Here is a 23,943-nt window from a genome sequence, read left to right on the forward strand (position 1 = left end):
TTTAAAAATACATTAAAATGACATCTGAAATAGAATTATTATTTCCACCTACATAAAAATAGCATCTAATTTAGTTCTTGAGATATTCCACTATTGTTTACAAAGGTCAAAAACAAAAGGTGGAAAAATGTAAGCAACAAACATAGCAGAAAATGCTATTAGTAAATAACATAAATTCTGTCTGGATCTCCTTTTGCCATTTAGAGATCAAGAAGAAACACTGCACTTTAGATTGGCACTGGGGATACTTTACCCAAGGTTCATAAGTTTTATATTGAAAAAGTATTGCATTAGAAACGTGTTTTCCTGCCTAAATCTGTTATTTTGTAAATATGTTATGCATGTCTATAAATTTTTTTCGCTTTTGACTATAAAACTGTCCATTTGATGACAGTTTACTGACTGACTTTTACAAAATACCTTTTTACTCTTACACGAGTAATTTATTGGACAGTCATTTTAGTAAAAATGCATTGAAATACTACATTTACTTAACTACATTTCTACCTACATCTGAGTACTTAAATTTCATAAATATATTTTTGATTCACACCCAAGACCAGTTGGTGGCGCTAACTGCTCTAAAACATTGTCTTCCAACTGCTTAGCAACACCAGAAGAAGAAGTGTGTCATCACCGGTGGAGCTAAAAGGAAAACTGTGAATGGCTTCAAAATAGGCTGGAATGCGAAATGAGACATCTACGCTTTATCGGGCGTTGCGTTTTTTCCATGTGACATCCAAAGGGACTGGGCAGTAAAGGGAGAAGAAGGGGACAAAAGATGTCGGACGTTGAAGGCGCTGACAGTTCAGAGCAGCTGAATAAATTTGAGAAATTGACAGGCAGGCCGCCGCGCGGACCGATGTTAGCAGGTAGGTCAACAACAACAACAACAACAACGTTGACATCTCGACGTAATGTTTAATCCCAGCTTTCATGTCACATATTGAAGATTGGCTCAGGGCAGTTTCTCCACTCAGAGTGCCTCCTCACAAATTCCACTGATAAACATCACATTCATGCTAACAGCCACTCATACTAGACATTTTAACGAGACGTTTCAGGTGGGCGTTGGAATGGCACCAACATGGCTCTGTTTTGTTGATTACCAAACGGTTTAAAGCTTTTCTGTTTATCTTGAAGATGCACTGCCTTCTCCTGCCTTCTATATGTTTGACATTTGCTGTATCAACAATTCACATCAGTCAACCTACTGATCTGACTCAGTATGTTGATTCAGAGATACACCTGCTCAGGTATTTTCTTCTTTTTTTTTTTTGGTTTTTTTATTGTTGCATCAGGAGGCTCGCTTAAAGAGTTGTCACCACCCTGAGATGATGTACAAATTTATACTCATCTCGGATCCTCTGCATGCTAACATATACACGCAGAAGTGTTTTTCCTCCTTGCATATTTACAGTTTGTGCTGTAAATATGTTATGATCCACACTTGTTGGATCATAAAACAAGTGTGAAGCCATCCAAATCAATCAAGACTGTTTGTGAAAAGTAATCACCCTCAAATCTAATAACTGGTCGTCCCATCCTTGACAACTACTATCAAGCTTTTGCTATACCTGGAAATTAATATTTTTCGTCAAAGTGTTAGAATTTCCCCCAGCTCTTCTGAGTTCTCAAGCAGGAATGACCTATTGAAGCTCATTTTACACAGTGAATTTTAGTCCAGGCTTTGACTAGAACACTCGAAAGCTTCATTATATTCTTACTGAGCCATTCAGAGGTGGGCTTCCAGGCTTGTTTCAAATTACCGTTCCGCTGCTTAAGCGATCTCAAGGACAGAAACCAATGACGAAACATTCAGGATTTTTAGCTAGAAAACTGAATTGTTTTTAATTAAGTAAAGTTGTACATGTCTTGAATCAGTGAAGCAGCTACTACAACCACCACTGTGCCAGAATATCTTAATCAGATTTAAGTCTTTTGAAGACTTTTTTGACTAGGCTTTTAGACATTTAGAGGTTGACCTCCCGTTCCTCTAGTCCTTCTGCGTGTGTGTGCTTGGCCTTAAGGTCACAAACCAATGACCGAACTTTCTTCATTGAATTTCTACTAGACAGCAGAATTTCTGGTTCTCCAGGCCCTGAACTTCCCCCACCAATTACCACCACTGAACTAGACAAACGCTTAAAAGGTATTTTATGTCCCCCTTGTTCCACCTTGACTCCTCTCTGTCCAGGTCCTCGAACTCCTCCCGCCCGCAGCGGCCATCGCTGCGTCGCTGACAACACTAACCTGTACGTGTTTGGGGGTTACAACCCGGACTATGAAGAGTCGGGAGGCTCCGAAAACGAAGACTACCCGCTGTTCAGGGAGCTTTGGCGGTACCACTTTGCCACGGGCTGCTGGCAGCAGATTCGAACCGAGGGTTACATGCCCACAGAGCTGGCGTCTATGTCAGGTGAAACTCTTGTCCGGCTTGCCTGTAGTTTAGAAATCGAAGGCCCCGTTGTTCAATATTGAAGGCGGCGTTCTCACACGGAGTTTGTTGTTCTGTGGTCTCTCCAGCTGTTTTACACGGCAACAACCTTCTGGTGTTCGGCGGCACCGGGATTCCCTTCGGGGAGAATAACGGCAACGATGTCCACGTTTGTAACGTGAAGTACAAGCGGTGGTCGCTACTCAACTGTCGAGGGAAGAAGCCAAACCGGATATATGGACAGGTAGCTGCAGGAATCAGTTCTACGTCTGCGTATTGGACAATTTCTCTTTTTAGTGTTTTATATTTGGATTCTACAGTTTTTTTTTGTTTTGTTTTTTTTTTTCCTCTCCAGGCGATGGTCATTATAAACGGCTTCCTGTATGTGTTTGGCGGAACGACGGGTTACATCTACAGCACAGACCTGCACAGACTAGATCTGACCACCAGGGAATGGATCCACCTCAAGCCCAACAACCCGCCTGACGACCTGCCGGAGGAAAGGTAGAGTGCTGCACATCAAACTGCCACTGAAAGCCAAATACTTATGTTTTCTACTCTCCAAAATGCCCTTGACATCACTTCCTGTTTCTGCGCGTCACAGATACAGGCATGAAATAGCACATGACGGACAGAGGATTTATATTCTGGGAGGTGGGACTTCCTGGACGTCGTACCCTCTAGATAAGGTACGACACCGCCAGTTTATCTGTATCGATGTTAAAATATTAGTTATTGTAAAATGTTTTGGGTTTCCTGTTTGTAGATACATGCTTATAACCTGGAGACAAACTCTTGGGAGGAGATCACAACTAAACCTCATGAGAAAATAGGTGTGTATGATGCACTTTTTTTTCAGAGTTCAGCCTGCTTTTTCTACTAAGTGCTTTGGAAGCAAACCTGCTCCTTCAACTCTTTCATATTAGGTCACATTCTATTGAGATTTTATGTGGTAAGACCAACAGAAAAGTTGTAAAGTGAAAGGAAAAACTCTAAATATTAAAAAAAAAAAAAGTAAAGATGTGAAAAGTGTGGGCTGCATCTGTGTTCACTCAATACGTCATAGAACCACGATGGCTCTTTTGAGGCGTCTTTGGAAATAGTTTGAGCTCAGTCATATTGTGAACAAAACTGATCAAATATCCTCCGAGAAGCTTACAAAGTACTCAATGTGAAGTCTCCAAAAATAAAAAAGTAAAACTTCCCCACTTTCTGACAGGATATCCTGCTCCTCGACGATGCCATAGCTGTGTGCAGATACGCAACGGTGAGACAGACGGAACTAAGAAACACCTGCTTGCTTTTCGCACGCTGGCAAACTTAACACACAACCTGTACTTTCCCCTTAATTTTTTTTTTTTTTTTTTTTTGCTGTAGATGTATTTATTTGTGGAGGCTACAACGGGGAGTTGATACTAGCCGATCTGTGGAAACTAAACCTGCAAACCTTCCAGTGGAGTAAGCTACCAGCAGAGATGCCTGAGCCAGCCTACTTTCACTGTGCTGCTGTAACCCCTGTTAGTACCTTTCTCCTAATTAAAAAAAAAAAAACAAAAACAAAAAAAAAACTTAAAATTCACCTGTTTGTTACACAATAATAACATTTTGGTGTTTTTTGCCAATGAAAATTTGTGTAGTTTTGACTGGACTGGGAATGAACGTCTTATTAGTTTTGACCATTTATTTGAACTTTTTCTTCCTGATATTTGTTCTTTCAGCAAGTTGCAGAGAAAACACTCTTCCATCCTAGAATTCAACAAATAGGTTGTCGAAGAATGAACATGATGCTTTAAAAAGTCAGCAAACGTGTGAAAGAAATCCAGAAATTCATATCCAACTAAAAGCGTGTTTTCAAAAAAACCAAAACCTCAATATCTGGCGTCCAGCCAGTCAAACTGTTCTAACGCTGCTGTTCTTCCCAGGCCGGCTGCATGTACATTCACGGAGGCGTGGTGAACATCCATGAGAACAAGAGGACTGGCTCTCTGTTTAAGATCTGGCTGACTGTTCCCAGCCTGCTGGAGCTGTGCTGGGAGAAGCTTCTCAAAGCCTTCCCCCACCTGACTTCTCTCCCCACCTTTCACCTGTACAACCTGGGCCTCACGGAGGAGCTCGTAGACCGTGTCAAGTAGGCGCAGAGGAACGGGAGAATTTTCCCAGCAGGACTCTGGACGATGTCTGATGTAGCCCCCCACCCCGCCTTAAAGCCAAAAACAATTTTATGTTTTTTTTTTTTTTTTTGTAGATACAGTGATGAGTGTCAATATTTTTTTTGGAATGTTTCATGGATTTTACTCTAATCCCTGTGCCATCACTACATCCGTACAGCGTTTGGATTCTGGACGTCCGCTTCCGACAAACTGACAAGTTGTAAAACGATACAAAAACTATATTTTGCCATGTGAAAAGTCAGATGCTATTTACTCTCACTTCTGCAAATCCTCCAGATATTTTATAAATTCAGAGTGAAGGGAATAATGGATGTATATTTATTTCAAGGACTTGATCACTTTTTGCTGGAATCCCTCACCCCATCATGAACTGATATTGCTCTTTGCACATTTTCTCTTCTCTGATGTTCTCGTTGATAATTTTCTCATTTAATAGATCCTTTATTCATCTGTGGCTAGTTATTTCTGTCTAAAGAGGGTGACACATCGGTTTGCCAATTTCTCACAGTTACACTGACACCATACAGCTCTTATTGTCCTTTCCCCTGAGGGGACCTTCTCCGCTCCAAGTTGTCAGATGAAGTAATAGTCGTGCAAGTTTCAGCACTCGAGTTATCTTGCCAATTTGCACGGACAGACAAACAAAGCTTTTATCTCGCCTTCGGAAACGTTATGAAATGTTTTAGATCATTTGTGGTCAAATTGCCTAAAACTTGTGCAGACCCTGGGTGTTCATTGCCATGACAAGAACATTTGCAACTTGATTTTTGTCTCTGTCCGCTCCCCCAGCCCCCCGTTATTTTATGGCGTAAACATAAAACGAAGGAGAATACTTGGGTTATTTCCCCGATTGTGTCGACTCCTAGCTTTATTTGTGAAACCGCACCTCACTGTGAATCGGGTGCTGTTTAAATCTTAAGCTTTTCGTTCGATGACGCTTTTTACCTTCTGTTGAAGACGACGGCTTTGCACTGAGAGCCGCTTCAGTAGCACAGTCGTTGATCCTGCAGTGCCTTTTTCTGAGATGCATGTTTAACCCCTTCGGATATTCCAGTCAGTGCATACATGTGCTCATTTTTAAACTTTCCCCTGTAATAACCAGATCAGTAACTCCTAAATCGACTGCAGCACGTTCTCCTAAAAGAATTCTTGACACTTAATGTTTTAAAGACACCAAATATTGTTTCACTTTGAGATCTTTGGTTTGCCCCCCACCCCTACCAGTGCATGAATTCTCTTATTTTAAACTTCTGCACTGTTTTCCCAGATTCTTTAATGCATGATGCCTGTACCTGCTTTTCAAACGAGGGGGAAAAATCTTTACTTCTAAAATATGCTTTACAGGTTTCCTGGAAAAAAAAAGTTGTACAGTCTGATTTTATGAACATTGTCAATAAAAGTATTGTCCAAATATAGTCTCGTTCACATGACTAATTAGCATGATAAGCAGCACCCTTTACATTCATCGTTACCCTTAAGACGTGTGGGGAAGAAAAAGCATTTAAAAGTAAAAGTCTAAGATTTAGTTGCAAACCTTTTGACTCCATATGTAGACGCAACCGACTTACCGTATTTTCTGCACTATAAGGCGCACCTCAAAACCTTCAATTTCCTCAAAAGCCGACAGTGCGCGTTATATATGGACCAAAATTGAGTCACAACAGGTCTAGCAACTACGGTAAGCAGCCGCCGACTTCATTTTCGCCCGTAGAAGAAGAAGCGCGCGGTGCATGCTGGGATAGTTGTCAGAACACTGGTTTGTAATCTATTAAAGATTGCGGGAAATACGGTACTTTTTCTTTTATTCCCACATTTGAAAATACTTCTAGATGACTGCAATATTTCGTAGAATTTGTCAAAGCCACATAATTTATCAATTGAAAGTTTCACTAAATGCGTCAATCAGTGCGAAAATAGAAATGTCTAACATTTTATCCGAGAAATTTATTACATTTCATTTAATCACATTCCAAAAGTTTACATCAGTAGTCAAGATTCACAAATATCAAACAAAAGCACTAGGAGAATGTTTCAGAAAACAAAGGGCACAGTATCAATCGTAGGTCAGAGAAGACGATTCAAACACTCGGATCGTTTCCCAGTTTTTTGTGCATCTGAAGCCAAATCCAACGAAAATGAAAAACCGGTGATCTTTTGGCATAAAGCTGAACAGATGCATTCTTTTCTTTGCAAACAGATTAACATGAGCGCGGAGAAGGAGCGAAGAAGTAAACGGCCAAAACGATGAAGTATACCGCCACTAGGGCTGTACCTGCAAACACAAAGAGGACGATTAATGACTTGCTTTTTTTAGTTTTTCTATAACAATTAGTGTTGAGCCTTGCAAAGTGGAAGCAGCAGTTTGCAACATGAGGAACTTACCCTGAAAGTAGTCACACTTCCCATCCATGAAGATGTAGTTCACCAGGATGACGCTGAAGATGCTGGCCCAAAGATGAATGTCACTGAACACAAGCACAAATCCCACATCCTGGACACAAGAAAAAAAAAATTAGATTAAGCCAGTCAAGTTGAGCAGTTTGTCACAGACAATGTGTGAAAACATTACGCCCGTCAGAGGAAATGCTTCGCTTATGTGCGAGGTTAGGCTACTGCAATAAAAGATTAATTCCTTGTAACACGTTTACAAAAGGTGACAATAACAGAGTAGGATGCGCTACATGGACAAAGAAGTAAAACATACTCACGTAGAAAGCGTTAAACAGGACAAGAAGTGGAATCTGTATCATGCAAACCTGCACAGCAATGCAACTGCCTACTTCAAGACTGCAAAAGAGTTGGAAATATACAAATCTTTAGACTGTAATGAGAGATTGTCAAAAGAATTTCTGCACAGTTTTACATCATGCGTCTCTTGCATCTCCCACTACTCAAAATACTGCAGTTTGACATAAGTTACCAAGACAAAAAACAAAAAAGATCTACTCGAACCTCAAGCTGATATTGTTTTGCAGTGCAAACTGGATCCCGTTGACGATCTCGGGAAGCTCCGGCACCATCGCCAATACGGTGACGCCGATGAAGTACTGCAGGGAAACGAGACCCATCTGAGTGCGACTGGGAAAGTTCCAGTCTCGTCGTTTGAACAAATGGTTTGCATTTCAACTACCTGGGAGACGGAGGAATGACTCAGGATGGGCTCGATGTTGACGGTGCAAAGATCCGCACAGCTGGCCATGAGCACCGTGGCAAAAATCAGCACTGCGAGAGCCCTCCATCTGGACCAGTGGACAACAGGGTGACCTGATGGCAACAGACATCTTAACCACCACCAACACACTCAAAATACATGCATTTAAATATCTGTGTGCCACGTCTAAATGTTGACTTGGCACAACTTTTTGTTAAGGGAACCTTAACCTTTTTTTCCCCCCATTAGAATACTAACATGGTTTTTAAAACTTCAGGTTTTAGTTTCTCCTCTAACTTTTATTTATTTTAAGAGTTGCTAGTTAATATATACTGCGAAATAAATCTCACTAAAACTTTGAGTGCCATGAAATACTTTAAAAAGTTTTTCCTCAATCGTTATATATGTAGATGATGCCTTTTATTACTTTTTGGAAAGTAACATTTTAAAAAAAGCCTGTGACAAAAATGTTAAGTCAAAAACTTTTACAGCAGTCGACACTAAAAAGCTCCCTTTTTGCAGCAGTAAAAGGAAGTCAAAAATTTCTATGAAAAAAAAATAAAATTGTTTTGGCATGCATGACTAACTTAAGCTGGAAATCAAGCACTTAAGATCATCACGTGCATGTAGTTTTTCAGGCAAGCAACATGCAAAAGGTTTTAAATATTTCATGTGAAGAACCACATGCAAGCCCACACACCTGTCGGAATGCGGCCAGGTGCAGCAATGCTGGCATTAATACACACGTTGGTCGGAACCAGATGGGCAGCTGTGACCTCACCAGTGGGAGTGTTGGTGTTGGTACCCTCCTGTGCATACTGACCGTGTGCTTGTCCCCCATGACCGTCGCTGACATGGATATCATAAATGTGAGCATGGGTCTTGAGTGTGAAGATGAGCCCGATCAGATAGGAAACAGGCAGCAGGACGGAAATGGTGTACACCAGAGGCCTAGGGGGGGGGGGGGAACATTTCCTAATTAATCCGAACTCAGGTGGAATAAATGCGCAGAAAATGCATTTCAGAATTTAGACAATTTTACTTACTCAATATGGGACAGAATTAAATGTGGGTCAGCTGTAGTCTGTTGGGGGGGGATGGGGGGGAGAAAGTGTTGTCCGAGTTTAAATATATATATATATATATATGTTCCTGTAAAAATCTTGAACTTGTTCTGCCAAAAGCTGGGAAAAAGCCACCCACCGTGTCATAGTGGCAGTCCTTGCAGGTGAATGGTACGGTGCTGTTACCGGGAGTACTGGAGCAGTTTTCGCACACCAGGTTGCCAAAGGTCTTTGAGAAAAGGGTGGGTGCAAACACACCTACAGAGCGAAGCGCAAATCTCACTAGGACGACTCTGGGAAAACGTTTAAAACAAACCAAACGCGACAATCCTTACCTCCAATGGATATGAAGAGCAAAGCTGAGCTCACGCCGGCCGAGCGACTGTTAAATCTCTGCTCACTGTGTTTGATTCCTCCAATAGTCATACAAATACCCTGCAAAAGAGTTTTAGAATCAATTAGACTTGCAGGCAGGCAGGCGGCTGCGTGCTCACGCGTCCTTCAGTGACGCTTACGGGTATGAACAGAATGCACCCAATCAGAGTGCCAGCCAGTGCAGATTTGACGATCTCCTCGTAACAATTACTGCCGGCGCGATGCCCCCGAAGCAGCGCCGTGATGTAGAAGGTCATCTCCGTGATGGAGCCAAACGTCGCGTTGACTACTGCCCCCACTGCGAAGTTGCTCTGTGCGGAAATGCTGAGCAGAGCACAACACCGAAACCGGAACATGAATTCTTCGCTCTTTGTAAATGTTATCGTACTACTCCTTTTCCACATTGTTCATTTTTAAAATGCATTTGATCCGTCTAAAAAAAAAAAAAGGCACAACTCAAACTGTGCGTGTAAACTGACAGACTAAGAGTGTGTTAATGAGAAACGCACTCAGAGAACTGTCCTGTCAAATCACAGTGAACATCCAAGAGTACGAATACTTCTAATGCATTTTAGTTTTTGCCCCCCTCATTTGTTGAAGACAAAATGGTGATATTTTACCTTGCAATTCCCATGCCTATATAGTAGGACAGGGGAATTATGGACGTGATGGCTATCGTAAACATGGTCTCTGTGCTGAAGTATTCATGCTCTCGGTCAGCGTAGCCAGCGATTACAGTCACGAATACCAAAGGTAACAAGTCTTTAGAGATTAAGGAAAACAGTCGGATGCGTCTTAAAAAATTAAAAATAAAAAAAAATAAAAGCCCTCCTTCCCCCCCCAACTACCCATTCACGACCAGCTAAAAAAAGGATACTGAGAGCAAAGATGTTGATCCCTTGGACTGTGTATTTGTAGTAATACACATTGAAGGCCTGATAACAGTACAAGACAACTCTTGTCTGACACACGTCCTTCTGGAAGATCAAAAAAAGAGCAAATGGTAAAAAAATATATATAGGCTATATAATAATTACTTAACTAGTTGAAAGCATTGCAGGGCGATCAGATTAAAGGAAGTCGGTTGCAACAAGGAGTCATTTATAATGATCTACCTTTAGCCCTACGACAGAAAATAAAATAAAAAAAGTTTTGGTTTCATGGGCAGAAAACTCAACCAAATCCCATTATGCACCCTACTCACAATTTTGCATAAATACGATATGTTCTTCATGAATGGCCATTGTTAAAATCAACTCATAGGAAACCTTATCCAGCGAATGGATCTCGATGTCCTCCGGTGCCATGAGGAGGACTGTGGTCAGGATGCGGCTGTTCATCTTTGCAATGGGGATGGTGAAGACCGGAAGCCAGGACAGGACAAATGCGAGGCAGTGGACCACAGCCAGGACTGGGTAACCCAGCAGCAACCAAAGGAAAGTGCCGACGCGGCACTGCGGAGACACAACGGGGGAACCGACTTAGCAGCATGAAAATCGTGGATAGTCATGCAATGCATTCTGACGCTCTCACCCAGTGCTTTGTGGTTTTTCTTGGCGGACGAGTCGGAGCGGGGATCTCAACAGGGAGGGGGGAGGACACCAGAAGAGGTGCGCAGTCCTTGTCCCCAACCAGATCCTTATCGTCGTGCTCCTGTGGAACAATGTCGCAGTTTGTCGGCTTCACGGCAGACAAGTCAACTAAACGACAAGCCTGGAATTTTAAAGAGTTGAATATAGAAAATAGTCCATTAGGGGGGGAAAAAAGCATTTGCCTAGAAAATGTGAAGGATTTATATACATTTACCCTTTGTATGGATTTTCCAAACGGCCAAATTATATACCAGGCCAACTTTAAACAGACTTTACCTGAAAGGAGCGAAAAAATGTCTCAACAACATGCAGTAAAAATGCTCACGTTTCTTAATGATGCAGTTGGTTCTAGAATACATACCATAAGGGACACCAAAGACAGTCAGAAACATCACAGGGCAAATGAGCAGGTAGGTTAAGGAGACCCACCAGCCAAATAAAAACACATACACTATGTTCCCAACGGTGACCACTGGAACTGGAGGACAGAAAGCAAAGAGCTTCCAGGTAAGAGCAAAAATGCTTACGTGCAAGCATAAAAATTCAATAATAGAGCTGCACAATATGTCACAAAGTAATCATTGTTTCAGTGCCACTGCACTTGGATTTGGCGAAGAACTAACTAGACAAGAATATATGCGCTGCTAGGCAATTATTCAAATGCCAGGTATTTCTGCCCTCTATGACATATTTTGCAACATTTACAATATGGAGCAAAATTTCAGAAGGTAAAAAGGGATAAGGAGTCAGAGTTTTTAAGGGACATCAGCCAAGTCATTTCATTCCCAAAACAGCAAAAGTTGGCCAAAAGCAATTTCCAGTAAAAACCACATTAAGGTGGAAATAAAAGGTTTGGTTTTGTTGTTTCCTTTCCCCCAAAGCTGGACAGACTGCTCAGTATCCAGAGTCAATATTTGCAATGCATCAGAAAGCCAGTTTTTAGTAAATTGCTTATTTATCCCAGAGTTATATCTTTGCAGCAGCATTCTCAAACAACAGCACATTTCCCTTGTTTTCCTAATATTGTGCTCTCTCCTGTTGAACAGATAGATAGAAAAGACCTTCAGTGTTCTTAACGATGCTGAGGTCGGTGTGCAGTTCCTTGTCGATGTCAGATCGGTCTTCGATTGGTTTCTCGGTCACGTTGCCCTTCCATTTTCTAAATCCAAACTGGAAAACGAAACGAAATGCAGAATGTTACGTTAACGTAGACTTTTATACCACCTTGGAAAAATTTTCATCCACTCGTTTTTCTCCCATTCTTTGTAGCAAAAACATCTCAAGCTCAGTCAGATTGTACTTGGTGTTCAAATTTTGCCACAAATTTTTTTTTGTCCAAATCGTTCTTTTTGGGGTTTTTTTTTTGCATTATTTGATCAGCAAAATGTGTTGCAGATATCTGCCATATCCTGCACATTACTTGTGACGAGCCGAAAGCAGGCTTTCGAACATTGTTCTGAACTACAGATCTCTTCAACCCCCTACATCATCTTCTTTTGTCACTTTATTTACTAAAAATATTTTTGATTCGACGCAGTAATTGTCCCCTACCTTGTAGTTGTTAGCCTCTCTGTGTGCTTCCACCTCATTGTCGACTCTGATGGTCGTCCTCGAGGTGCCATCATGCCATCCTTCCTCTCCATGCCTTGGGGGAGAGTTCCCATGTGCTCCTGTTGTAAATGTGAATTGTTTTGTTGTTGTTGTTGTTTTTTTAGCTATTCTTTTATCCAATTCAGACATGACAAGTGGAGGAATCGGGACGATAAGAGAGGTTACTGAGAATAAACTCATTCACCTCTGGAGACAGCAAGCAGGCACTTTGGCGTGAACTGGCAGAAGTGATGAACAGAGCCGTCGGGGGAGGGTGTCGCCAGTGCGCCCACATCTGGATGATGGGGCCCAACAAACAGCCTCTCAGGCTGGATCTGCAGCCGGGTGAACCGCTGATGATGCTCAGGATCGCAACAGTTTTCTGAGGAGAAAAAAGAAAAGAAAAAAAAAAGTCTCCTACACAGTCTGGATGTGGATTGTGACTGACATCCACAGCTAATGCCCTCCTGTGGAAATGTGTGAGACTAACAAAAACCTCATGAGAGTCATGCAGCGTTCTTCTCCATTTGCCCTCTTCCAAGACTGATCACATTTTTAATGCGTTACAGCACACAAATGAGAGGGCTATGCTTTGATTTGAAATTCAAAACATAGACATGCTGGTAATACAATACGTGATCTGTATGCATAAGAGAGAAAGTTTTCTACATAAAAAAAAAAAAGTCTAAAAACGATAAATGACTTTTGGAAGCAAGTTAGTCAGTAATTCAAAATTGATTTTATAAACAACATAAAATATACACAGCAACACATAATTCAGTATCATTGCAATAAATAATCCAAGCTGTGATAATCAAATCGTGTTTTCTTCCCAGTAGTTTTAAACATACAATCTTAACAACGGCATCAAATTGGACAAAAAGTTCCAAAGTAATCATAACGTCCCTAAAATGTACTTCTGAGGACCTTGCATGCAAAAATGTAACTATTAAAACGTAAAAAATTGAGATGTCTTGACTGCGCAGGTGAATTTAAGACAAAATCAGTTAGCCACAAAGCATTAAGCAGACTGATTTAAAAAAACCGCACATACAGGTGCGCATTAGTTGGGAGAAAATGAAGCAGTTTGTACCACCTGTTGATTCAGCCACTGATCTTTTCCGAAGGCTGTCGACTTCTCCAGGCAGCAGTGAAGGCGTTTTAAATGACATTTCGTGTGTTTCCCCCCACTCTCCAAATGAGCTCTCAGTGTTTGGTCTCCCCCTTATGCCAGCCGGCCACAGACTGGCGTGTCATTACTGACAGAGTGGGTGGTGTGCTTAAAGCTGTGCTTTTTATTTTCTTCCTCCATTGCAAAATTTTAAATTTACTCAGTTTCATTTTATGCTTAATTAGGCTTTATTATCATGATTAACCTCTAAATATTTTTTGTTTTTGTTCATATTTTTTGACAAATCTTTGACTTTTCATCGCATGTCTGATTTAATGAAAGCGTGTGTTTAGCGCCCCCAAGGGGTTTAATTGGGACACAGCACGAGACGCTGCAAAAGCCGATTTCAACTTTATTTATAGGACACGTCGTGTACAATTATCACAAACTCACTATGCTCAAAAAAGAAAGGTAAAAATAATTAAAAAAAATAAATAAAAAGACATTGGTAATTTATAAAACGCCTTTCACAAAAGCATGAATAAAACACGTAATAACAGGTGAGCTCACATATAGATTCATATTGACAAAAATAAAAGTCAAATGTATGTAAAAGGCATTGGTTCAACACAACATGAACATAATTACTAACAGCACCAAACTCCTGACTCTGATTTGATTCTTGGCATAACCACAACCTATGAACCTAAAAGGTCTGTGTTACCATCCATGAGTATATCTTTAATTGTATCTTAAATTATATCTTAAATTGTGACAGATTTTTATCATGTTACAACCATACTGTTTTTTTTTTCTGTGACAGACTAATGGAAAGTACTGCTTAACTGTGGGGTCCATGTTTCTTTTAAATTAGCATCTAGAGTGCATTGTGCATTTGCGTTCATCCTTCATCCTACTGTGCCACAGGAGGAGCTGTAGAAATCCTCAGCTCAGGTGGGAAAGTCTGTATATCGGATCGGTCAGAGGAGAAAAAGCTGACATAAAAACAAAACATTGGTCGGAGCACTGAAGACTGACCAGGCTTATTTTTCTGTGGTATTACTTTTATTTCCATATAAAAACAAACCAAGCATAGCTGCACAGTTAAGTGAAAGTATTATTTTCTACACAATAATGTTGTGAAACGGTCTATAAAAGCAGAAGTATTTACTTTCCAAGGACATTAAAAAAAACAACACTCTTGATTTAATATTTGAATAGTTCCTGAACATGAGCTACGCCACATTTCAGTTATTAAAAGCATAGCTTAAATAAATCTGACATGATTTTCACTAAATACAATAAAAAATAGAAGGTTTTTTTGTGTGTGTCTTGGCTATGAAACAATATAACTGCATGCATGAACTTGCACCTCACCACTTTGTTTTGGTTAAATCACAAATAACAGTGAAAGAGTTCAATACAGTCAACTCATCCCTTTTTATTGATCAACTCTGCAGAACCTGTGAGCTACTTGCAGAGTCGTACAAAGAATATAAATAGCACCTTAATTTAGACAGGGAAACAAGGAAATATTCTGCTGAGAAACCAAGCATCTGTGATACAGATGAAACACAAAACCATAGAGGACAATAACATCCAGAAACCACTTTAAACATAATATATACAACAGTATATACAGTACAAATACATATTTCTTTTCTCTAAATGTACAAAACAGAAAAGCGGAAAGAAAATCAGACAAACGCAGTTTCATAAAAGTGTTTTTTTTCTTCTTCTTCCAAACAAAAGACAAAGAGATGCATTATTGCACCAGGCAACAAAGCAAATATCAAAGAGTTTTGCACAAGAACGTTGTGGTTACACAAAGTCAAGAAACGCTAAGAACAGGGACACCAGGGCAGACAAAGGGATCGTCTGTCAAACTCAAGTAAACCAATGAAGTGTGAGGTGGCACAGTCTCGTGCAGACTTCATTCTTCTTCTTTGTGCCACTTTTACTGTACTGTTTGAATTAGTGATTATTTTTCTAATACTGGTAACATTAGAGCATCAAGTTAGCTCATTTTTAGTTTCAGTAGAGGAAGGCATATATTTGATGTTGTTTTTTTTCCCTCTGGCTCTAGTAAGCATATATATATATATATATAAAGATACAAATTACACTGTTTTAAAACAGCTCTGAACAAAAATGTAAAGTTATTATGTGGAAAGTGTTCCTCCTAATAAGGTAGCCCCCACATTAACCCATGCTCACAAGACACGAATAGCTTAGCTGCCTGATCTGTTTTGTTGTCACAGAGTTGTTGTTGCTTTTTTCTTACTTTTAAAGAACACATTAGATGATAATGTACAGAATATGGTATAAAAACTAATATTTTTAAAAGCTATTTACATTAGTTTATTTCTCTATCATTCCCACACATTTTCCTAACACGCTCACTCAGACACACTCACACAATGTAAATAACAGAGACTTGAAACTAATCGTACATTTAGGATCTTAGTGATGTTGGATCTGGTACACTTGAGTAGGAATCTCTTAAAGTTACTTTTTCTTTTTTTTTCTTGCTCACTCTGCAGTTTTAAAAGTCAGAGTCAGCATCCATTAGCTCCGCCTCCATTAAATTGGTCCTGGAGTGGATGGGTCCGTAGCCTGCCCTGCGGCCCGCCGGTACCCGAGCCACATGAGCCATTCTCTCTGACAGCCCGTCGGCATGCTCCACCTCTCCGGGGTACATTGACGATCCACTGGGCTGCCAGTTTGAAGTCAAAGGGCGACAGCTTGGCCTGAGGCCCAGATTTTCCGGACAATCAACTCGGGTCATCAGGTAGCCGTTTCTGCCGCTCTGGCACTCCAGGTATGAACACCTCTCCTCGCAGGGTTCGTAATCCGGCAACGAGCCCGGCAGGACCCCTTGCTCCAGCGACTGCTGCCTCTGCTGTTCACGCAGATTGGCCACCAGGCTCGGGTGGCAGGGAAGCTTCGGCAGGCGAGGAACCGAGCTGCGGCCAAACTCTCGCTGAAGGCGAGTCTGGTTTTCCACCACCTCGTCAGGCTTACGCACCTCCTTCCTCCTTTTCTTCTTCTTCTTTTTCCTCTTTATCATCTCAGGTGATATGTCTGCCTCCACCATCCACAGTCTGTTCCTCTCCTCTGGAGGGGGCACTGTCAGAGCAGACGTATTATTGTAAGAGCAAATGCAAAAGGTTTAAGGGATGTTTTGGTTTGAAAGATTGTAAATGAACAAAAGTGAACAGAGGAGCAGAAAATGTCAGAACAGACCGGTTCAATGTAAAACAGCCAAAATCTCACCCGGAGTCCCAGTGGGAGTGACAGAAATGTCCTGAGGCAGAATGGCTCCCCGTCTGGCGACCATCTTGGGTACATGTAGGGCCCATGCTGATGAAACATCGTTGGATGGCTCGTTCAGGTCAAAATTGATTCCAGCTGTTAAATGAGAAATCAGTTTGAAATCAGAATCGTCTTAAAGTCTGAAAGTCTGATCCTGGAGGCTTAAGGCTTAACCAGCAGCCTTACAGTTTCCACCAGTCCTCTGAAATAAAATATATACCCTACAAATGACAGAAAAGTTTCAAGTGGATAATCGCAGACAATTTCTTTTTTATTATTATTATTTTCATTTATTTATTTAAGTTAGAACCGCCATTTGAAAATAAACCCATGCAGTTGCACTTACAGCTCACAAGATGGCGCTATTAGTAGGGTTCAGATACTAACCCACTGGGCCATCATGTGACACAGTATGCATGCTGAAGGACAGCTCCTTCTCCGGGTCCTTGTGGAGCTCCTTTCTCATTGCAAACGCCTTAGCAATCATCTTGCTCTTCTTTATCCTCTTAGGTTCGTTGTCACTTCGACCAATGATCCTGGAAAAATACCAAATTATAAGAGCCTGGTAGGCGCCCAAAATCTGATTTTTCATCTCTGAAGTTGCTTAGTGTTTCCTTACTTGAACCAAGTGCGTTTCCAGATGAGGAAGGTGGCTTTGGTCCAGACCCAGGTGCTCATGGCGATTCCTGTGCCGAACATGGAGAACAGGTTGATCTTCTCCACCATCAGGCTGGGACGGTTTTTAATGGTGCATTCTGGGATGGGCTTGTTGGTTTGAGAGGCGATTGTCACGTTGGCTTCACATCTGGTGGAAACATGAACAACATTCAGACCCTTTAATTCATATAGAGACGAACTCTTGAAGCACAGGCTTGACTTATCGTTTTCTGGTACATTTAAAATACATTCATTTCCATTTCCATGAGTTGAAAGAGTAAAAATGGCAACAAAAAGAACAAATAACTGAATTTCAATGCGACAGTGAGTAAAACAATCACAAATTTCACAGCTTTTCGTTGTTTTTAATGGTAACAATTTAGGTCATTATTACGTTTTCACAGACGTGGATTGAAATGGTTTGGCTACCAATCATTAAAGAAGAATCCATCAACCTTCTTCGTGTTTAGCTTCTTTTCATAACGTGCAATTTTTTTCGTCTTTGCTAAAGATTTGCACCGTCCCTCCTCCCCCAGCATGATGCTGCCACCACCATACTTCACGGCTGAGATGATGTGTTCAAGAAGTAGCTGTTTGTCCACACATGGCCTTTCTTGTCTTTAATGTCAGCCAGGAAGTTTCCGTTTGGATTCATACGACCAGAAACGTCAAACGGTATCAAAATTTGGCTTTCCTCTCATCTTTCTTTTATGAAGGTTAGCTTTGCCAAGTGCCTGATTCGGAGTTGCATCTAAGCTGTGGATCTCTGCAGATCCTCCAAAGTTACAATGTGCTTCTTGGTTGCTTCTCTAAAAATTGTCATCTGACAAAAATAGCTAAAAAAAAAAAAAAACCCTAGTGGGAAATCTGTCTGAAGAACTTACAGCACATATTCTCTGAAGCTTCTCTCCCATTCAGCCTGGTTGAAGAAGTCATAGAAGTGACATCCAAATGTGATGAAAACAAAGCCAAATGCAAGGAATCCAAATATACCTAACGGTGAGAAAGAGAACGACAAATCATGTAATATCAGACAGATTGTTGGATTTTTCTTCCTTATTCAGAAAAAAAAACAAACAAATGACCTAGCTCAGAAAACGCAACCCATTAAGAACATTTGTCTGTGTAAACAAGGCGTTCTCCTGGGTCATCGTATCACATGGAGGTATTAAGGGTGTTTACATTCTTTGTGCCATGTCGCCTGCCGCTTCAGACAAAGCATCTGTTTCCAGAGACAGACTCGTGTTTCAGCTCAGATGTTTAGCCCTCAAATGTTAGGAAAAAGAACGGGACAGATCTTACCTAGTCTCAGCATTGTCTCGTTGATTTTGCTGGCCGCTTTCTCACTCAGCAGTCCTGGGTGGTTACTCTTGATGGAAAATAAGGTCATGACACCTAGAAGAAGAGTATTTTTAGAGGGAAGTGTTACGAGTTGAGCCCTTTTATGGATCACTACAGTGGGTTGCGACTCAATAAGAACTTGTCCCATTTACTTTAGTGACTTCCAGTTACGAAGTAGATTTGCTGCTTAATCTTTCTACAGAAGAATCTAGAAAGATTAAGGGTCTATATAAGACCAGAGATGACTCAAGACCTTCAGGTTAAATACCTTCATTTATTTCATCATCACTGCATGCATGAAAGCATAACAGATGAATTTTAAAGCACAAACCTACCCCGAATGAGAAAGTAGCCACCAACAACAAGCACCACACCAATGGGTGCCAGTACAAACCCCGCTCGGTAGTGGTAGTTCTTGTAGCCGACGAAGCAGATCCCACTCACAGAGTCTCCATCCACCTTTGGAGCACAAACACACGTACGAAACATTCATTTTTTTTATTCCATAATTCTCAAAAGCTACAACCTCGCGAGGGTTTTCTACACACCTCAGCTATAGCAAGGATGGCCACGGTGAGGACAAAGGGAATGGACCAGGTCACCATGTGGAAGTAGGAGGTCCGTCCAGACAGCGGCTGGTGAGTTGTGCCCAGAGCCTTGAAGGAGGTGTGCCAGGCGTAGGTCAGCATGACGAACCAAATCACGCCTGACATCAAGGAGTAATAGACGATGATGAAGATGGTGACGCACGAGAGCGTTTCTGAAGATCTGTGGAGAGGACATCGGTTTGTATCTATCTCTTTCGTTTTGGCCGTTGTCACCCAACGCGGTGGGGGCCGAAGCCCTCACACTTACGAGGGCTCCCCGAGCCGCATGGTGTTGTCGCTCTTGCACACAATCTCTTTGCGTGCGCCGTCCAGGAACTGGGCGAGCCAGCCGATGCTGCCCACAAAGAAGCAGGCGTTGATGTAGAAGAGAATGACGGCCGGGTAGCGGTTCGAGTTTTTCCAGTCAGCAAGAAACGTGGCCTGAATCAAGACAGAAGGGGAGTCGGTGGTCAGGGAAGAGAAAAAGATCCAAGTATGGGGAGGGGAAGAGGGGAGATATTAATTTCTCTCTTGACGGAGAGTGTTTGTACGTCTCACCAGAGTGAAAAAGGTGCAGAGGAGTGTGATTGTGCCAAAGTAAGCAATGTAGGCGTGCATGTCATTGTGCTCCTCTTCGGTGAACAGGGGGTTGTCGCACTGGATGCCACAACCTTCTACATCCTTGTACCAACTCGACTGAATGTCTGTCTTCACCAGAGGGGCTTCGCATTGTCCTGACGTGTTGAACTTCAGCTTCTGCACTTCATTCTGGACACAAAATGTATATAAGTGAGGCACATCTTGCAAGAAAATGATCTTCCAAGATTTCATTGAAGGAAAGGAAGACGCATCTGGCATTGAAAGATAATATGACTGTTATTTTCTAAAACGTTCAGGGCAGCTGGTAAGGTTGTGACCACATTTACCCCAGTTAACATGTTTTTTCAACTTTACGGCCTAATGTCAGATTTTGAAGCAACCAAATGGAGAAAGTATCTCCCTGGAGATCAAAACACACACACGCAAAACGAGGCATACCGAACAGCCCACGGGGAATTTGTCACATTTGAGGAAATTGGGCCATCCTCTCTCCCGATCCACAATGCTGCACGGGCGACGTGTGGCCACACACAGGCTCTTGCTGGGCAGCTCCACTCGGCCATTCTCGCATTTCGGCATGTAGACGGCACAGAGCAGCGGCTGGATGACTGACCAGCAACGTGGGGCATTTCGCAATCCTAAAACATGAAAACATCAGTAAAAATGTGGACATGTACACTAAACAGCTACACGACGTACGACAATATACATTTTGCAACTTTTTTTTTTTTTTTTTGCTACCAGTAACTGCCTGAGATGCACCAATCAGTGAGTCAGAACTTGATTTATTTCAGATGAATTATGTGAGGATGCCTTTACTCTAATCCAAATAATCCACTCAACAAGTTGCAATCAAATGTCACCTAGTAAATGAAAAATAAGGAGTGCAGTTTAAAATTAGCCATGATGAGCCATGTCAAAAATGGAGCAAAGATATAAATACATAAATAAATAAGTAAGGTTGAAATGACAAGTATTTTTGTCGGATGAAGTGATGTGGATTTGTAGTACTGCACATCCCCCTGTACACACAACATTCACACCATGAAACATGGTGGTGGCAGCACCATGCTGTGTGAACGTCTTCTGCTCAGAGCTTATTGATCTGACTGAACTTGAGTTTACAAAGGACGAGAAAATAACATACGACAAAAGACACTCCCATAAATTGTTAATAGTAATAGCGACTAGAAATGCACACCACACTTTTTAGATTTTTATATGTAAAAAAAATAATAATAAAAAATAAATACATTTTTGACCATTTTTCTTCAACTTTACAATCACACACTACTGAAAACCCAATTGATTGTAAGAAAAAAAATATATGAAAAGTTCAAAAAGTAAAATTAATGCTGACTGTGTCTCCTCTAAATGTTACTTTTCTGGTTTAACTTACCAGACCACATGGTCAGCTTCTCAAAAGCCTCCTCTTGGCTGCTGGAGTCCTCCGCCAGGATCAGAGATGTATGGGTGTAGGGTAAAGGTGAACCCAAACATGTGTTGTATTTAAGCACCTCACAAGTGGAGGTTTTCTTGCATTTGTCCTCAAACATAGTCCCGTTCGGGGCCAACACTGCCCTGCAGCCCGACAGCCAGGCAGCCCAGACGCAAAGCATCCCAACAATGGGGCTCCGACCCTGGGAAGACATCTTGGGAGAGAAGACGGAAAAAAAAAAATCCAACGGATTTCAAAATCCTTGAGGCTTCTGCTACCAAACTACACGCTTCTCTGGTGAAAGCTGGTTTCTACGTCTGATTTATAAGTTTCCATACTCCAGAAAAGCTGCAGCGGGGTTGGGTTCTTTTTTCCTCTAAAGTTTTCTCGCAGTCCTCTCAAACTTTTTGCTTCTGTGCTTTTCGTCCGTGTCCCACAGAATCGTCCTGAATTCCCTCATTATTCAGCTCCAGTAGTCCCAAAAAGTATTCCTAAACAAAAACAAACAAAAAAATAGAAAGGAAAGGAAACCAAAATATTGACTGATGAGTTCCAAATTATATGAAGTATTTGCTGGATGGGTTTAGGAAGAAAAGCATAACAGAGAATGTTGCTTCGCCCTACCCCCACTTTCAGGAAAAAAAAAAAAAAAAAACTTGAAAAAAGTCTGGACCTCTGTAACAGGATCTCTTGCTCACATGCACCACCCCCTTCTTCTTCTTCTCCTTCAGCGGAAAACTAAAAATGAGAAATGATCCTTATAACTGCGTCCACATCCCGAGAATCACTTTTTCCTCCGTGTAGAGTATCTGGCAGAAGTCCAGTAGTGTGTTTGTACTCCTGTTGGTTGCAGCTCAGAGTCTGGCTGTGGGGGTTTTTTTTGTCACTGGTATGCACATGGTGGGGGGAGAGCCAGAGCAACAAAACCTCCACTCCCATCCCCCCCTCTTGCTTGTGGAAGAATGTGCCTTATGGCAGGGGCCTTGCTCCGAGCTTCTCATCTGAAGGACCCCGACGTCAACGCAACACAGACTCGACAGGTTTGCTCTTGTGAAAGGAGGATTTTTGTAGCTTCGCTCGATTACAAACGCACATCACCTTTTAGGTTTTGCACGTATACAGTCCCATAAGAAACCCAGGTGGGCCTCGAACCAGGTGGTTTTAGATACAGATGCGGCAAACCGTCCATGGCCTGTCCAGTCCTGGTGCCACAGTCGTCGAAAACAGCAAACCGTTTTCATTGCTTATTTGCTAAAAGGAGATTAAAGTTGATATCTGATTAGAAGCTGCCGGCCTAAATTAAAGAGTTGCTGAAGGAAATCTTGGTTGCATCTGATCACCTATTGTTCAAAATGTAAAACATTGGTTGCACTGCATTGGAGTTTTCTTCAAAAACAGCAAAAACACATCAGGTGAATGATGAAGTATATTTTGTACATGTAAATGCAAACATTGCGTGGCAAGTTAATTGCAGTCCGAATGCTAAGAACCTCCTGCAAACAAAAAAGAAAATTGTAAGATGAGTTTAAAATGCAACGTAGCCAACTTAGCTACGTAAACACTATTAAGAATTTTGTTATTTTATTTATTGAATTGCTTATTAGTTTAACAAAATGAAACCATTTCTTTGATAAAATAATGAAGACATGTGCTCAAATAAAATCACACGAACAGTTTGTTTAATTAGTGTATCCAAGATATGCATATGTTGTTTGACACCCATCTTCAAATATTCTCAGTTTTGGGAAACTTTCTCTTTTTTTCTTTTCTTTTTTTTTACATCAGACTTTCAGGATGTAACTTTTTCTTCTTGCAGATTTCTACTGAGTTTCATGTTTGAAAAAAAAAAACAAAACAAAACAAAAAAACATCTGAATATTTGAGCATGTAAAGTTTTCTTATGCTTGAGATCATTGGCACCGCGCTCAAATAATATGATAAATGTCTATTTGATCTGACCAAGTCCATAGCTCAGAATTACTAACATTTTCATTTGGGAGGCTGAAAATCAACTGATCTGTCATTCTCGCGCTTAAGGTGGCTACAGAAGACTTTAATGCTCAAACTATTTTTCATCGATTGTTACCGAAAGAGCATGCGTGCATATTTGCAGGACTTTAAGTTGCTTTGTTTCTTCTCTTTCGGTTAAAACATGGCTGACTTAGCTGCATACTCCTTAAACGAGAGAATGTGTGTGTTTGAGCCTCCTTAAAAGTCCTCCAAAGCATGTATGAGTGAGTCAGAGGCTGCAAAAAAAACAAACAAAAAAAACCCAGAACAAAACAAAACAAAAAAAAAAAACAGGACCACACACATAGCGCTGCAGCGCAGACCAACACACACACACACACACACACAGGTCAAGTCACACTCGCCACACTGAGAGAGACGGCCACAAAGACGTCACGTTCTCATCAGTTTCCCCACTAAATCACAACATTTGTTTGTGTGTTATGCCCAGAAACGCATGCCTGCCCAAAATTGCATCCCCTCTCGCGGGAGCGCGCATCGCTC

At 41.3% G+C, this 23,943-nt stretch overlaps 3 protein-coding genes across 6 annotated transcripts; 1 reads left to right on the forward strand and 2 right to left on the reverse strand.

Moving 5' to 3' along the window:
* The first annotated feature begins 596 nt into the window (after window positions 1-596).
* klhdc10 (kelch domain containing 10) lies at window positions 597-6,017 on the forward strand. 3 transcript variants are annotated; one of them, XM_016677658.1, is made up of 10 exons: window positions 597-872; window positions 2,198-2,419; window positions 2,527-2,681; window positions 2,793-2,941; window positions 3,042-3,126; window positions 3,204-3,270; window positions 3,657-3,704; window positions 3,815-3,954; window positions 4,360-4,582; window positions 5,279-6,017. In XM_016677658.1, exons 1-9 carry the CDS (start codon window positions 782-784, stop codon window positions 4,567-4,569), a joined length of 1,167 nt encoding a protein of 388 aa, XP_016533144.1. In that variant the 5' UTR covers window positions 597-781; the 3' UTR covers window positions 4,570-4,582; window positions 5,279-6,017. The 3 variants fall into 3 exon arrangements, with proteins under 3 accessions (XP_016533144.1, XP_007564495.1, XP_007564494.1); XM_007564433.2 differs by having other exon boundaries at window positions 4,360-4,578; window positions 5,275-6,017; XM_007564432.2 differs by having other exon boundaries at window positions 598-872; window positions 4,360-6,016.
* A 515-nt stretch (window positions 6,018-6,532) lies between these two features.
* Window positions 6,533-13,660, reverse strand: cax1 (cation/H+ exchanger protein 1). Of its 2 annotated transcripts, none has more exons than XM_007564436.2 (20): window positions 13,477-13,660; window positions 12,586-12,762; window positions 12,342-12,460; window positions 11,852-11,960; window positions 11,152-11,268; window positions 11,005-11,066; window positions 10,732-10,851; window positions 10,467-10,652; window positions 10,076-10,175; window positions 9,819-9,960; window positions 9,339-9,522; window positions 9,159-9,258; window positions 8,963-9,081; window positions 8,806-8,843; window positions 8,583-8,710; window positions 7,739-7,872; window positions 7,561-7,655; window positions 7,317-7,395; window positions 6,991-7,099; window positions 6,533-6,880 (listed from the first exon to the last, which is right to left on the reverse strand). In XM_007564436.2, exons 1-20 carry the CDS (start codon window positions 13,550-13,552, stop codon window positions 6,807-6,809), a joined length of 2,268 nt encoding a protein of 755 aa, XP_007564498.1. In that variant the 5' UTR covers window positions 13,553-13,660; the 3' UTR covers window positions 6,533-6,806. The 2 variants fall into 2 exon arrangements, with proteins under 2 accessions (XP_007564498.1, XP_007564497.1); XM_007564435.2 differs by having other exon boundaries at window positions 10,732-10,911.
* Window positions 13,661-15,230: 1,570 nt separating this feature from the next.
* smo (smoothened, frizzled class receptor) lies at window positions 15,231-22,316 on the reverse strand. Its single transcript, XM_016677669.1, has 13 exons — window positions 22,054-22,316; window positions 21,391-21,920; window positions 20,430-20,629; window positions 19,950-20,159; window positions 19,660-19,832; window positions 19,353-19,572; window positions 19,140-19,263; window positions 18,766-18,858; window positions 18,348-18,456; window positions 17,426-17,611; window positions 17,194-17,342; window positions 16,768-16,902; window positions 15,231-16,620 (listed from the first exon to the last, which is right to left on the reverse strand). The coding sequence occupies exons 2-13, from the start codon at window positions 21,641-21,643 to the stop codon at window positions 16,037-16,039; spliced, it is 2,436 nt and encodes an 811-aa protein (XP_016533155.1). The 5' UTR covers window positions 21,644-21,920; window positions 22,054-22,316; the 3' UTR covers window positions 15,231-16,036.
* Between the last annotated feature and the right edge of the window lie 1,627 nt (window positions 22,317-23,943).

This window comes from Poecilia formosa, unplaced genomic scaffold (genome assembly GCF_000485575.1).
Source record: "Poecilia formosa unplaced genomic scaffold, Poecilia_formosa-5.1.2 Scaffold159, whole genome shotgun sequence".
Classification (NCBI taxonomy): Eukaryota; Metazoa; Chordata; class Actinopteri; order Cyprinodontiformes; family Poeciliidae; genus Poecilia; species Poecilia formosa.